At 39.2% G+C, this 16,618-nt stretch overlaps 1 protein-coding gene across 3 annotated transcripts in view; it reads left to right on the forward strand.

Moving 5' to 3' along the window:
* The window catches only part of SMC5 (structural maintenance of chromosomes 5), an 81,787-nt gene that overhangs the window by 37,981 nt on the left and 27,188 nt on the right, over positions 1-16,618 (forward strand). For all 3 annotated transcript variants that reach the window (XR_010923869.1, XM_067568820.1, XM_067568819.1), the window contains exons 15-17: positions 135-304; positions 3,805-3,928; positions 13,017-13,139. Coding sequence is in view for 2 of the 3 variants with exons in the window: in XM_067568820.1 (XP_067424921.1) it covers positions 135-304; positions 3,805-3,928; positions 13,017-13,139 (417 nt within the window). In the remaining variant the exon portion in view is untranslated. The remainder of the gene's footprint in view (positions 1-134; positions 305-3,804; positions 3,929-13,016; positions 13,140-16,618) is intronic.

Raw genomic sequence — 16,618 nt, forward strand, 5'->3', positions numbered from 1 at the left:
AGAAAATAATTCTAAAGTACATAGATTGAAATACTGCCATTTTTTTGTTCAGTAAAACTGTATTATTTGGTCTCGATCTGGTACAATTGCAATGAGAATATTACAAATCTTTTTTTTGCCACTATTTACTTTAGGAAATTAATAAAAGTTTGCAGTTACGGGATTCTCAATTGCATACATTATATGAGAGGCAGAAATGTCTGGAACGCAAAGATAATGAGCTCAGACAGCAAAAGAAGGAATGTTTGGAGAGAAAAAACAAAAGGAAACAACTGGAATCAAAAATTAGTATGAAACAAGATAGGTATGACTTCTGACAAGCCTGCTTGATTGCAAACATTTTCTCTTGCTGGGACGGCATTAAAATGAAGAAATAAGTCTTAAGTATTAACACCAGTTATGATTTTGTATATCAGTAACTAGCACCATTTCAATAACAAAATGGAAATAACAAGCAACTCCTAAAATATGAGCTAACTCTAGCCCATTCATTCTGACCAGGATACAGTTTACTCTTAAGAACTAGTTGGCAGTTGGGCTTCAGAAATGGGGTGATATAGATCATAGTTCCTCAACCTGTGGTATGGGGTACAGGAGACAGGCACAGGGTACGCAGCAAAAAACCCAGTGAAGAGAGCCCAGTGGCAACCTCCTGTGCCCTGTGAATTGGGCTCGGAGCTGGGTGGCTGCCACCCGTGCCCCGGCTCTGAGCCGAGACACAGCTGTCCTGGCTTGAAGATGAGCAGCAGCTGCCTGCCACCTGTCCACATCCTCGGGTCCCAGCCTGCATGGAAGCCTTCTCCGCCCCAGCTCGGAGCAGGTGGCAGGCGCTCACCTCCCAGGCTGGCAGCCAGGCAGCAGCTGCCTGCAACTTGCCCAGGTGGCAGCTCCCCTCCCTGGCTCAAAGCCCAGTGCCCAGAAAGTCAGGCGGAGAGCCCAGTGACTTGCCTGGTCCTGGAGCTGGGCTCTATGGGAAGGCTTACTTGTCAATTTCACAGCTCTAGCTCAGCAGTGAAATTGACAACTATGACAGCCACAGAATTTACTAGTATAACAATCTTAAGAGGGGCCCACACAGTGTGATATGCCCCAGACCCGCACCCCCCTAGGGATGGCCATGGGAGCGCTGCTATCCACTCTGGTGGGCTGCTAGTGCCTGCTCATACCTCACAAGTTCCCACCTGTGTGAGAACACCACCTGACTCTGCTATCAGGTCATAGTGATTGGCTGGCATTGACCTTTGCTCCTATATGGAGGAAGGGGAGGAGGAAGGAGGGGAGAAACAGCAGGGGGGTTTGTGATCTGCCACAGCCACACAGCACTGCAGAACTCTCCTGCTTAACGAGAAATACAGTTGTCCAGTGGTAAAGGGGAAAAAGATTGTATTTCTCGGAGTGGAAAACTGAGTGTTGGGGCACTTATTAAAATTTTCAGAAGTTAGGGGGTACTTGCTACTTAAAAGGTTGAGAAACACTGATAAAGATGATGCAGAGAGTTGATTCTCCCACCTTTTACTTCTTGAGATATAGGTTCATCTGTGATTGAGGTCACCAGTGAGGATATATTTATTCTCTTAGGGCTGGTCTATACATTGTTTTGTATACTGTTGAAACTATTTCTGAGAGAAGTATGATGATGATGATTGATGATGATGCCGGTATGCCAGTATAAAGGTAACATTTATACTCAATAGTTTTATTTCTTTTCCCTTATAGGTATAAGCATACTGATATAAGCACGTTTATACTGGTATACATGCATCCGTACTAGGTGGTTGTACACTTTAACTATACCGATACAGTTAAAGCAGTACAACCTTTGTGTGTAGACAAACCCATAAGATAGTTTCCTATGGGTGTTCTGGTTTGTTACAAGATAATCACATAATTTTACATGATTGACAAATGTGTTACCTGGTCTTTATTTCTTAAACGCTTGAAAAGCCAAACTGAAACCTCAACCCTAAAAGGGTTCATTTTCAAATATTATCTTAGTGCTTATATGACACAACATTATATTTATTTATTTATTGCTGATGAGATGGGAAATAAGGTACATTGTAGCAAGTGCTGGGAAGATAAACAGACTGACCTTCCATATCATCATTTCATTAGTCTCCCTCCATCTTAGTGTTACAATGTTGCTTCATTTTCCTAGGACATCATTAGAGGGTAAAGTATAGACTGCTTTCTAAATTCAGATTCGGTTCTGCTGTGTTGTCAAGCCAGGAAGGGATACAGCAAGTTAAACCTTCCTCCCAAAAACTAATCATCTCCCTTCATCTCCATTAGTCCAATGAAAACAAAATCCTCAAGTTTCTTTTTAACTCAGATCTCCTCATCAGTTGTATATTGTACTGCTTTAATACCAGATGAACTCAGTCACTTTTTTTTTTTTTTTTTTTTTTTTTTTTTTTTTTTTTAGAGTTTATCATATAGTGTGGAAAATATAATTTTGTCAATAAAAAAATCAGACAAATAATTTTTGAAGCTTTGTGCTGATATATAACCACTCTTCAAATATTTGACGCAAACTTTGAAACCTGGACTCCTAAATAAGTGGCCAAATTTTCTGAAGTCAGTGGGAGCTGCAGATGCTCAGCACCTCTGACAATCAGGCCACTATTATGTAAGACCTAACTTTGGGCAACTAGGTTTAAAACCATAGGCCAAAATTTCCAAACTATTTTTGCAGTGCGTGCAATAATAGAAGACAAGTAGCTATTTTTCATAAATTAATACATATAACAGAATTTAAAGAAAACAGTATTGCCTCTACTCTGTTGTAATGATGCCATAAAGGGAGAAAAAATTAAACAAAAAGAAAACAGTTAAATCTAATCTGGGACCACACACACTAAAATGCCTTGATTGTAATATGGTCATTGAATGACATCATTACAAGGTAGAGTTAGGGTTGTTTGAGTGTTTTAATTGTTCATTTCTTGTCTTACTATGTTCAGATTTCTTATCTATATAGCCTTAACTTTGAATTTTTTGGGTTTAAAATGCTTGGATTGGGGATACTTACAACATCCTTGTCATATTTTTTTACTCTTAAATTAGGCCTGATCTACACCTAAAACTTAGGTCAACCTAGCTACATTGCTCAGGTCTATGAAAATGTTTGTATCCTATGCAACATAGGTTGACCTAACCCCCACTGTAGACACTGCTCGGTCAATGTAAGAATTCTTATGTCAATCTAGCTACATCTCCCAGAGAGGCGGATTACCTACATTGACAGAAAACCCCCTTCTGTCAATGTTGGAAATGTCTACACTACAGTGCTATTGCAGCACCATTGTTGTCATTGTAGTGTCTGTAGTGTAGACATACCCTTAATGATACACATTCTCAACCTTAACAGTCAAAAGATGTTTGTGGTACATGATTCTTTATTATACTATTACAGTGTCTGATAGCTGTACAGTTATACAGAACTCAATTCTGGAAGATGATAAATTCGGTTTTGGATTTGAGGCGGTTGGAAAGCTAACCTGCATTTAGTCTGCTTACAAAGAATAGAAAAATGGAATGGAGGATGAATGTAAGATTTGTTTTAGATGCATAATTGAAAATGAGATCCCTTTTATGGATAACATTTTCTGCAGACTTTAGGATGAGAGGGGCACGAAGTCAAGAGACAGAAAAATCAGTTCCCCTTTTTCCTTATTTAATAAAGACAGTTGCACCTTGTCTAATTTTCAATGTATTCATTTGTCATGGACTCTGTAGGGTTAAGAGCCTGTGTGTATCAGCATGGTTTAATCAGGATTAATGATAAATTGGTTTCTCTCTCAGTTTAAAACAGTTGGAGCAAGATACCATCAACCTAGAAGAGGAGTCTCAACAAACAAATGCCAAGATCAAAGAAATTAATATCCAAAAAGCAAAACTTGTTACAGAATTAATGCAACTCATAAAGGTATGGCTGCTTCTTTGCTTTATACACATTTTTACTTGTCATGAAGGGCATAGTATTTTTTTTAAAAAGGGAGGGGAGTAGAGCTGCCTTAATAGCATGAGGTATTTTGAAATCTTTATTGTTAAAAAGCTAAAAGTTTACTTCTGCTACATGAAGGTGTGCTTCTGTTTGAACATAGCCCATATGCACTCACTCCACTTTCTGTTTTTGGTGTGTACAGTTTGGTACATGTATACTTATTTTATTATAAACTGACTTGGATAAAAGCTGCCATCTTGCTGGTTGAAGAGGCTTCCAGCCCATGAAATTGTCCAGCAAACATATGTGCAGTGCATAACCTTTTACCAAATTTCTTCTGTTACCATGTGCGTTTTTTCAGTTAATTTTATTTTCCTCAGAAACCTTCTTTACCATCACTTCTTTATGAAAATATTTTCTTAGTCCTACAATATTCCAGTTTATGATCGTTAAAGTAGAAAAATACTTCCTGTAATTTTCTAGTTTATTTTTTCTTTTTGATAGCACTTGTGTATGTTTCATTTGTGTTTCCTCTGCATAGTTAATTTGTCTACTTCAGGTGGGTTTTTCACACAGCACATGAGATGAAAAATTGTAAAATGCAATTGCAAAATCACAAAAATCAAGGGGGACAGAGGGTTGGGAGTCAGGTGCAGTAGCTGAAATTATTTTGAACTCAATTTTTTTAAAGAACAGACTAGATTTCAATTTGACTGTGGCCCTTAAATGATTTTAAACCCTTTGGAGTAGGGAATCTGTCTTTGTATGCATTTGAAAACACTGTGATGAACCCCTTTGGTGCTGTATGCATGGTAATGGCCACTTCTTTTGGGAAAGGCAGAGAACCATAAAATAAAATTTGTAAGTTTTAATTATCACAGTAGGTACTCTTCCCATGCTTTAGTTATCTTCTTCAGTTCCCAGGACTTTTGGGGGGCTGCTTGTGCTAAATGGTCTCCTTGAATTGTTTCTTGCCAGCTTTGGGGATTGGTTGATATTCTGAAATTCTTCAAACTACTCTGTACCTGTATCTTCCCTCTGTGGCGTCCTTGTGTTTTGAAAATTGTTTGAGCTCAGTCTGACAGAGTTGGGTGTTGCCTGTGAAATAATGCTGGTTCTACTTCACTGAGAAGCCAGCATTAAAAGACGTTTCTGCTTACCATGTCAAACAGATGAGTTGTTTTGATGTGTATTGTTAAGCCCTGAATGGCAGTGGTTGGAGTCTTTCAAAGATCATGTAGGGCATTGGTGGGCAGCCTGTGGCCCATCAGGCTTCTGAGTGCAGTCCACAAGACATTTTGTTAAAAGTTGCTCACACGCATGAAAGAATCATACAAGAAGCGCACTGATTTGACAATTTGCTGAATTTTTGGCAATTATTTTTGTTATATTATTGTAATAAGTAATTTTGTAATTAGTATTAATCACATAATCTACTGATAATTTTGATTAACTAAATTCCTTAATTTAATTAAATTCACATATACAGTATTTATTTTTTAATATGGTAGCCACACTTCTGGCTTCAGTCTACTAAGCACAGCAGTGTGCTACTTCCTGTGGTCGTGAGTGGTTGTGCTTACCTATATTACTTTTGCCAGTAATCTGCCCTTAATTTTATCATGGATTGCTTTGTTTAAGTGGCATGATAGAGATGGAGGAGAATCAAGTGCAAGATCAAAAGATACCAAGGAAGATGTAGCCATAGTGGCTGTAGCCAAAAAGAGGAAAATAGGTGACGAGGGCAGAACGGTAAAAGAGAGCTGGAAGCTGGCTTATTTTGTTATTGAACAGAAAGGGAAGCCGGTTTGCTTAATTTGCAATGAGGTGTTATCAGTTCTCAAAAAATACAATGTTCAGACATATTACGAAACACGTAATTTCTCTCATGTAGTGAATTTTCCACTAGGTTCTTCCCAACATGCTCGACAACTTTTAAATCTCAAGGAAGCCATGAAAACACAGAAGCAGGTACTTAGACAAGCATTAAATGAGAATGGCGCAGTGATTTTGGCTAGTTTTCTTATTGTTTGGTTATTTGCAAAAAATGGAAAGCCATTCTCAGATTGCGAATTAGTGAAACAGTGTTTTATCGAATCCTCAGGTGATTTATTTGATGGATTTAAAAACCAAGACGAAATTATCAGATGTTAAATGTCTGCAACGCAGCAGGCATACTCTTGAGTCGCAGAGTGAACAACATAGCTGCCGATCTGGAAAAGCAGCTTTTCAGAATTATACGTTCAAGTGAGGCCATCAGTATAGATACTAACGACATTGCTCAGCTCTGCATCTGGGTTCATTGTGTTGATAGTTATCTAGATGTGACAGAAGAATTTTTAAATCCCTTGTGAGTACCCGGGTGAGCACAGGGCTCAGTATTTTTTCAAGGCATTTACTGATTTTTTTCAAAGAGCACAGGTTACCTTTGGAAAAAATTGTATTCAATTACAACAGATGAGTGCCCCTCTATGACAGGAACATGCAATGGATTTGTGGCTTTGTTGAAAGCTTGTATTTCTGATGTATTTGGTGTGCATTGCATAATACACCAAGACGTGCTCTGTGCTAAACTTGGTAAGGGAGACAGACTGAAAGCTGTAATGGACAAAGTGGTACAGATTGTTAATTTCATACGTGTTCGCCCCCTGCATCACCATCAGTTTGTGGAACTTTTGGACCAAATTGAAACAGGATATGCTGGTCTCATCATGCACACCGAAGTGCGCTGGCTAAGCCATGGTAAAGTACTGGTCCACTTCCTGGCACTTCTACTGACTATTAAGCAGTTTCTTCCTCAGAAATCTCAAATGTACCCAGAGTTAGAAGATGAAAACTGGATTTTCCCTTACCTCAAAAACTGGGTCAAATTCAGTGGAGATCCCAGCAAGTGACAAACTCCGTTAATCAGGTGCTCCAGCTTTTCACCTCCCTAGGTCACTAAGGAGCAGTCAGTATTAGTTCCTACCCAGAGAATAGAATGTATGGGGCAGTACTGGATTTCCCACAGCAAAGGCTTATGCCTCAAGAAGATTTCAACACTAAATAAGTCTGGAATTAGCTATAAGCCCAGTCTCAAACATCAATAAGAGCTTGCCCCAGGCTTCTGGGGCACGTAGCCTCCTGTATGTATATAATGCTGCATGATAGACTTCACCTGCATGCAAAGGAGGTTGAAGTCTAACTGCCCAGTGAACATCAGTACTCCTCCTCTTAGGCTGGTGGAGGGACTTTTAGCTAACCCATGACCCAGTACCCAAATAGGAACATCAGGTAGATCTGAGGTGCAGGTCACCCCCCTGATGTCCTGTCATCATTAAACTGGTGGAAGGATCCTGTAAAGGTACCCTTCACACTGTTGCCATCAAAGATATTAGTAACAGATGCCTCCAGTGTTAAGTGGGGAGCTCACCTGGACCATCTCCCAGTTCAAGTCCTCTGGACGGCTCAGGAAGCTCACTTACACGTAATTGTCCTCAAGCTAAGAGCTATTCATTGGACTTGCACAACATTTCTTCCAGTCCTGAAAGGGTTAACCATTCAAATTGACATACAACTCCACAGAAATGTTTTATATCACCAGGTAAGGTGGAGCAAGATCCAACCCCCTTTGTCAAAAAGTTACATGTCTGTGGAATTACTGCATTCTGCATGAGATCACCCCAATAGTCCTTCACTTACCAGGCCTGTAGAATGTTCTGGCAGACCACCTCAGCAAGAAGTTAGCGAATGAACAAAAGTGGTCAGTAAAAGATACCATCCTCAGACAGTACGTTCACCAGATGAGACCAACCCTTCATAGACCCGTTTACAACAAAAAAGAACCAAGAAATGTCTCATTCTGTTTGAGAGAGTTAGTGCCAGGTTCTTTATCAGATGTTACTCATCCCATGTTTGCATATCCTCCGATTCCACTTATTTCAGCAGTCGTCAGGTAATTCCAGAGAGGACTCGGCCAAGATGATTGTCTGGTGCCATCTGGCCAAGACAATTCTGATTAATCTTTTCATTCAACGTCCAATCTGATTACCTCTTCAGTCGGATATAATATTGTGAAGGGAGAGGCTGATCCTCCATTTGGAACCAACTTTTATATATCCCACAATGATGGATGCTGACTGGTTTAACATCACAACATCCTCAGAGAACCAGGACATACTTATACACAGTAGGAAGGACTCCGCTAGTCTTACATACTCTTATGTGGAAGAGATTTACTATCTGGGTCCAACAACATCGTGTATCTCCAGTTGAGACTCAGATATTTGATCCAGTAGACTACAGCTTGACTTTTAAAGAATTCATAGACAGGCCTGGATTTAAAGAACACCTGGCAGCCTTTTCAGCTAACCATCTTCCCATTCAAGATCACTCAGTATTTTCACATCCTGCACTAACTAGATTCCTGACAAGCTGTAGGTGGGTGTATACTCCAATCCAGTAGTCTCCACCACCTTATCTCAACCTCATGCAAATAGGACTTATGGGTCCACCCTTTGAGCCTCAAGTTACATGTTCCTTTTTCCACCTATCCATCAAAACAGCCTTTCTAGGAGCAATAGCATCTGTTTGAAGGGTGGGAGAAATACAGTCACTGATGTTGGAACCTATGTGTGTTGTATGTCATAAGAACAGGGTGAATTTGAGGCCTCAGCCAAAGATTTTAATCAGAGGTAATCTCTGGCTTCCATCTCAACCAAGTTGTACATCGGCCTGGATCCTCCTCCTCCTCCCTCCCTCTTCCCCCCCCCCCCCCCCCGCTGTATTCCACTATAGGGCTAAACATCACACCTTAGATGTGCTTAGGGCACTATCCTTATATCTAAATAGGATTAAGCCTTTCAGTGTGTCCCCTAAGTTATTCTTAGCTCATGCAGATAGGGTAAAAGATCAGGCTGTATGAACTCAGAGACTATGCTATTGAATTTCTCCCTGCATTAAGCTAGGCTATGAAATAGCTAATTTAAATTCACCATTGAGAATTACAGCCCACTGCTTGAAAATTTGTAGGGCAGCAACATAAGGACTGCCATACTGGCTCAAACCAATGATCCTTCTAACTCAGTATCCTGTCTTACGACAGTGGCCAATGCCAGGTGCTTCAGAGGGAATGAATAGAACAGGCAATCATCAAGTGATCCATTCCATTGGCCATTCTCAGCCTCTGGGAAACAGCAATCCCTGCCTATCTATTTATGGACTTATCCTTCATGAACTTAGTTTTGTATCATCTGCAAATTTTGCCAATTCACTCTTTATCTCTTTTTCCCGATCATTTATGAATATGTTGAGCAGTACTGGTCCCAGTACAGACCCAGGGGGGACACCACTATTTACCTCTCTCCATTCTGAATTATGACCATTTATTCCTACCCTCTGTTTCCTGTCTTTTAATCAGTTACTGATCCAGGAGAGAACCTTCCCTCTTATCCCATGACCGCTTACTTTGCTTAAGAGCCTTTGCTGAGGGACCTTTTCAAAGGCTTTCTGAAAATCTAAGTATACTATATCCACTGGATCACCCTTGTCCACATGCTTGTTGACTCCCTCAAATAATTCTAGTAAATAGGTGAGGCATGATTTCCCTTTACAAAAACAATATTGACTCTCCCCCAACAAATTGTATTCATCTATGTGTCTGATAATTCTGTTCTTTACTATAGTTTCAACCAGTTTGCCTGGTACTGAAGTTAGGCTTACCGTCCTGTAATTGCAGAGATTGGCTCTGGAGCCTTTTTTAAATATTGGTATCACATTAGTTATCCCTCAGTCATCTGATACAGAAGCTGATATAAGCAATAAGTTACATACCACAGTTAGTAGTTCTACAATTTCACATTTGAGTTCCTTCAGAACTCTTGGGTGGATACCATCTGGTCCTGGTGACTTACTACTGTTTAATTTATCAATTTGTTACAAAACCTTGTGTAATCTGGGAATTGGGGTACTACATATAATTTTCCCAACATTACTCTATAGTAGAGGCATCAAGATCTGATGTTAATTTTGGTGAAGCTGTCTTACAATCATTATTTAGGTAGACACCAAGCACTTACCTCCTTTGATCTAGGTCACTGATTGTGAGTCGCCAAGAGTGGAATATGTATATGGACAAGCCATTGAAGAAGAACAAACGGTTACTTATCTTACAGTAACTATGACTCATCAAGATGTTGTCCATATATATATATATTCCATGACCAACCCTCCTTCTTCACTAATATGGAGTGTTATAACATCCATATACTGTATTGGCTAAGGGACTGAGGAATAGTTGGGATTGCCCTGCACTTTATGCCCTCAGATGGGGGACATGAAGATATCCAAGGCACAAGCCTGGTCCCAATACACACTGCTGGCCAAAAACATCTGAACTCGTGCATGAGCACCAAGAGTGGAATATATATTTGGACAATACTTCTTGAAGAATAATCACAGTTACTGTAAAGGTAAGTGAGAGACTAAGAGCACTCCAGTGCCAGAGGGCAAGAGGTTTCCTGGTATCTAGCAGTGAGAATCAGCTGGCTTGACCTGCTCAACTGTTGTCATAAGCTGTACCTAAAAGGTAGCATATATCACTGGAAAACTCACTGATCGTTAATATTCTTGTGTCATATGGGTTCACCTACAAAGAATTATAAAGATGTGCTGGAAATACGTTCTTAAAAAGTGTTTGGCAGACAGGGCTTAAGTTACCCTGTCCTAGACAAAGGAATGCAGTTCTGCTTGCTTTAGTGTGTCTGCAATGTAAATTGAGCAAGGAGAGACAATGAAATTACACTTTATATGAAAGGTAGACAAAATCATCAGGCAAACCAGAATGAGGGATGACCACATAAGGCTTTCAGCTCCAGGAAACCTTCCTGCATCTAAAACGATTGATTGGAAAATCTTGGAAGATATAAGCAAGGACAGAAAACCATCTTGGCCTCCATTACTGGGTAGATACAAGAGGCCAGAGTTCTTGTACATCTGAGAAAAGTAGAACCTTTTAACCAAGGGGGTTGAAAATCTCTGGAAACTGAATATAGGTAAGAAAACTTGCTTGAACAAAAGACACTAGTTTAAGTTAGATTGTAGTCTTAGAAACTTATTTATACTTTTATTTGTAACCATTTCTATCCCAATTACTTCTACTTCATATCACTTAATTATGTATTGTTTGTTAATAAGCTTAATCTTGTTTTATTACACAACCATCTCAGTATAATGTTTCAAACTGAAAAGTAAAATTCTCACCTATATTAACAGTGTGGTGCTGTGTACTGTCTCTTTAAAGAAGCAGTGAACTTCATAAGATTTTATGGGTGTTAAAGTGAGAGGGACTAGAAATGTGACATTCCCCAGGTACAATCTAGACTGCTGAACAGCTATGTCCTTTCAACCCTCCAACCTGGGGTACCTTTCACACTTTTATATTGTAGAGTGACAAAAGCAAATTCTCAGTCCCAGATTGTCTCTAGAAATGTGCATTTTTCTATCAGTGCAGTACAAGCTCATAGAAAGTCTGTCATATCATTAATAGAAAGTGATGTGCACAAACCCTGTTAGCTCAAATGGAGGTTTCCAAACGCTTCAGTCCAAACACATTGGCTTAGATAAAACAATAAAACAAGTTTGTTAACCACAGAAAGATATATTTTAACTGAATACAAGTAATGAGGCATAAAAGTCAGAATTGGTAACAAAGAAATAAAAGGTAAAACACAAACTAATACCTAACTTAACAAGCTAAGTGAACTTTGAAGCAAAAAGGTTTTTCTCACCATATGCTCACAGCAGTCTGGCTGGATCTCTTAGCCAGGACCGCTCCCACAGTTCAGTGATGCTTCGTTTGTCTTTCAATCGTTGTTGATGTCGTGAGTGGTGATGAGGAGAGAGAGGTGATTTGTGTCCTCTGTTCTCTCTTCTTATAGAATTTCTCTTCTTTGAGAATAATCTCCACTTGGAGTTCAGGTGACAGTAAGTCTGTCTGCCAAAATGTAAATTTCTCACTCATACCCTTTTTCCTGCCAACGAATGGCTGCTCAATTCAGTAATAGTCCCCTTGATTATTGACTCCTGGTTCAGGTGCTGGCTAATCTTTTGTCTCTGAAGAATTACTCTGGGCTGTTTTTCTAAACTTGGTGCTTATCTCAGCGATGTCATATAGTAAAATCTTATAACTTTACATGCAGTGTTGCTACACACATTTATTATCCTTGTAAAAGTTCAGTAGATTGAGTTTTCAAATGATACCTCACAAGGCATACTTTGTACAAAATTTATCATAGTGTTGTAATAGTGGTGAACATAAGGGTACAGTATGTCACAGCTGCAGAAAGACGGGGAGTGGGGGACACTTGCTGTTGGAAGGGTTGTTGAGGTTCCCCTGCAAAAAGTAAGAGGGTGGTGAAAGCCAGGGTGTGATCTGCATGCTGTTATGCTGGCTGTTGTTGTCAGGGCTGTGAGCCACAGAAATATAGCATTAGAGGCCCCAGGGTTGCCAAGCAGGTGGTGACTGAACTTCTTGCTGGCTTGGGTGGATCTCAAAATGTCACAGTAAGTAACTGTTTCTTTACCTCTTTTTGATACAGAACTCTCTTATTTTTTCTTAAATAGCTGTAACCTTTTTAAATAGCACACTTTTTAAAAAAAAATTAACCTTATTTAGGTTTTTTAAAAGTTACTTCACAATTTTTCTAATTTTGAAACAGGATTTCTCTAGATGTTTTTTATATAACCTTCACAGCAGTAAATAATGTTAAAAATAAATCTACATGTTTCATTGTGCATCCTGCACACCTGCAAAGCTGTACTTTTGCTACAAAAGAAATCAGATGTTTAGCTTGGCTTGTGTGGGAGAAACGAGTAGTACTGCACTTTAAAAAAACAAAACAAAAAAACAAAACACCTTGCTGCCGCTAGAAACAAACTAGGTTGGGCTGAAGAGCTGAATCAGGAGTTTCAAACTTTGTATAAAAATTGATACATCTTGTAAGCTGCTTAAAGCCTGATGCTGCTGACAATGTATCTGTTTCGAGTGTTTCATGACAAAGGAGATTTGTTTGTTTTGTGTTTTGCTCTGCAGAGTTGCATAACATTGAACATGCTCAAAGCGGATTTAGTTCTTCAGAGCACTACAGTGACTTCCAAGAAGAATAGACTAGAATCTGATTATAAAGCAGCTACTGTACAGCTAAGAGCTTTAGAGGTAAGCTTTGCTTTTTATTTCTCTGTGTATTGGTAAATCAACTTTGAAAACGCACTTTTTGTCTGGAGACCTCCCCACACGGGAATGGACTACTTCTGCTCTCTTTCTTAATAATAGGCATCTCTACTACTGTTGCAAAGGTTTTCGTGCCGTCTGAAGCTTGCATCAGTTCTCCAGTCCCTTTTCATTTGCAGGTGAAAGGAGCTTTGCTTCCCCATTTTAACCAAGATGGCTACTGCTCCTGTGAAGATCTGCCCTACGCATTTTAAACGGTGTGGAGCTGGCATAATATCTTGCATAGTGGGCCTCTTGCCCAGTCTGTCACTTAAAAATGTCATCTTCCTCCAATGAAGGACTCTAGTTGGGACCACCCTCCCTGAACTGACACTAGGTAGGTGGACTGACCCACATAGGACATATCAGGACCAAGACAAAGATCTGGAGGAAAGCACATTCAAGTAGGATAGGGCTGAGACCCCACTTCTCCATAGCTCTGTTTTCTTTATCTTTTTATTAAACTCCTGCTTTTGGGGAGGCCTAGAAGAATGAGTGGGAGCAAGTTCCTTCCCCGTTGCCATTTCTCCTAAACTGTGACTTTTAAATATTCGAAAGCAATGTCTAAATGTTCCACATAACCTAATTTTATGGAGGCATTTAGCATATAGTAGACATGAGAACTTTTATAATTTCTGGGCTGATCCTGCAAGTACCAAACTCCCTTTGCTGGCATTGGGAATTCAGGTTCTGAAAAGAATGCAAGAGCAGTCCCATATTTTCAGTTCACCTGTGACCTGAATCATCATCTCTTGTTGGTCAACTACATCTAGCAGAAAAATTGAAGTAATAAAATAAACTTTTCAAGAAATTGCAGGCAAAAGTACAGAGATTGATTCACAGTAATAGTGATTAGAATGAGGTATTACAGAAATTATGTAGTGAAACTAAGTTCAAACCTACACATTATGATTAAACATCAAATGACTTTGATGATCACATTACTCCTTGCTGCCATTATTGAAAATCAGAGCAGGGCACAATAAAAGAAATATGCGGTGCCTGCAGCCGTATGCACATTACACATGGTGCTTACCATTGATGGGGTAGAGCTGTTTTGGTGCTAAGCACCCAAACCTGAGTGATGCTGCAACCCTGCACAGCAGGTCATGATGTCATTTGCTGAAATTTGACCAGCAACCCCTCTGTCATGATGGAGTGGCAGAGGGCCAAACCTGAGTGTTATCATGTTAAGTTAAAGTGAGAGTGGTTCAGTTCTGTGTACCATGTGAAAAATTTCTGGGCGTGCCCCTGGGAGAAACAGTGAACTCTTGCTAACATTGAACTTATTAATAATGTTTCTCTTATTAAAAATTGTTAATCTTGAAAATATTGTTAAGACTTAAAGGGCCCACAAAACCCAATTAATTTTCTCTTCCTGAGGGAAGAGGGCTGAATATGTTCCTTTGTGAACTGTCAGCACTGGCATTCCATGGGAAGAGCAGCACATTGGGTGCATTTTAGACACCTCGATTGAAAGATATTTTCCTCCCCAACGTACATGCTTCAGATCATGTCGCGTTAGCAACAATAGATTTGTGGGGTTTTTGTTTGTTATGGCAGCTTATGTCAGAACCTTAGTATTATTTTAACAACTTTTTGTATTTAATTTCTCTAATAAGCATGAGCAGCAAATGTGTGTTTGACCCATATTGAATAGTAGGGAGGATTGTTAGGCGCATCTGCTCATTAGATAATTGGCACAGTCGCCTTCGTGTTTGAAAGAGATTTGCTAATTGTCTTGCTTTGATAGCTTATTAATCTTTAGGTTCATTTGGTTCAATTTTTTTAAATGATTGGTTTTAATACTCTGTATGTACATTGTTGTTTTTTTTCTTCTAGGCCAAGTTTGAAGAAAATGTAAATTCTGTTTTCCTTCTGTATAAATTTGCTCATCTTTAATTATTTAAATACTGTCACTGAGTGCATTCAAACACATTCATGAGAAAATATTGGCTACTGGTTACTATATTTTCTTTGACGAGTGTCTCATTTCCCACAAAACCAATTGCACTGTTAATGAACACTAAAGAATACAAATTGTTTATGAATATAGAATGTGCAAGGGTATAGTATCCGGTAGTATGCCTCTCAGTAGCTATGCCCTAACTCCACTCTAGCATAGGACTCTCTCCCTCACTGCCCAGACTAAGCTCTCTTCTTCATTGGTTCTTATATTGTCAGCTGAACAGTAACATAAAGTTCATTCTAAGCCTTCTCACTTAAGCTAAAGTTTGAAAAATCAGCCTGTTCCAAAATGTTTCCTCCTCCTCCCAAATACATGTTTTCCCCCAAAATTATATCTGTCAAAGAGCCAGTGAAGGCAAAATTCAGTCCTGTGCCTATCCAGGTTTTAACTGAGTTTCCCACCTTCCATAAGGGATTTCTAGTCTTGGAATTGCCAGAGATGATAGACTATAAAATTGACATTTTTATATACAGAAAAGCTATTTATAGTTGTTTTCACAGGTTCTTTTGGCTTTCTTTCAACCCTGTATGTTTGGAAATGAAAGCAATTGGCTTTTAAAGAGTTTGGGATACAAAAAATAGTTCCAGTTACATTTTGAAAGCTTGCTAAAATGTTCCTAAATATTTTTCTGTAATAAATACTCAAATGCAAACGAAGTATTCAAATGAACAAATACATAGTAGAGCAGGTTTGGTGAGGTACGTAGGTTTTATTGACACTCGTTTGGAATGACCTGTATAACTCACTCTTGGCTTGTGAGTAACTGGGCCATCCCAAACATAAGTTTTATGCTCCACCACAGCATCATGCATTCTTTCTATGTATCTGCCTTTCTATTACAGACACAGTGCCAAAAAAATTAGCATTAAAACATTAGAGAAATCAAATTCTCAGAATTATTGCCAAGATATTGCAGTGATTTGTGCTTTAAAAATACCTACATAGCTTTCCTATTTAACGTACAGCTAAACCATTTGTACTGTTTCATCTGAAGTATTCCTCATAATGCAAATCCTATTTACTTAGATGGCTCTATTATGTCTAGTAGAAAAACTAGTGCTAGTTTTTCCATTAGACATAAATTAAAGAACCCCTGCAATAGTCCACTTCTTCCACCATCAAATGTTAAGGTAGAGATCTACATCTGGATCTAGGCAGAGGTCAAAACCCTGGCTTTACTTGTGAAAAACACATTCATATATATTACAGTTGTGCACTCAGTTTGATCCATTCACTCAGATTTGCCATCCCTTGAGTTAATAAAAAACAAACAACCTTCCTCCCTCCTCCTCCTCCCCCTCTGCCCCCCCCCTCCCAAAAAAACAAAAACAAAAATGCTAGAATAAGATGTTTTTAAAGGGCGGGATTATTTTCAGCCTCTGTAAACAACCTGCTATGATTTCACTAACCTTCTCTCTCAATCTGACGTGACTATATCCAGTATGCTAGTTCTAAT

The sequence above is a fragment of the Emydura macquarii genome, unplaced genomic scaffold (assembly GCF_026122565.2).
Source record: "Emydura macquarii macquarii isolate MOO-44397 ecotype Brisbane River unplaced genomic scaffold, CSIRO-AGI_Emac_v2 contig_2897, whole genome shotgun sequence".
Taxonomy (NCBI): Eukaryota; Metazoa; Chordata; order Testudines; family Chelidae; genus Emydura; species Emydura macquarii.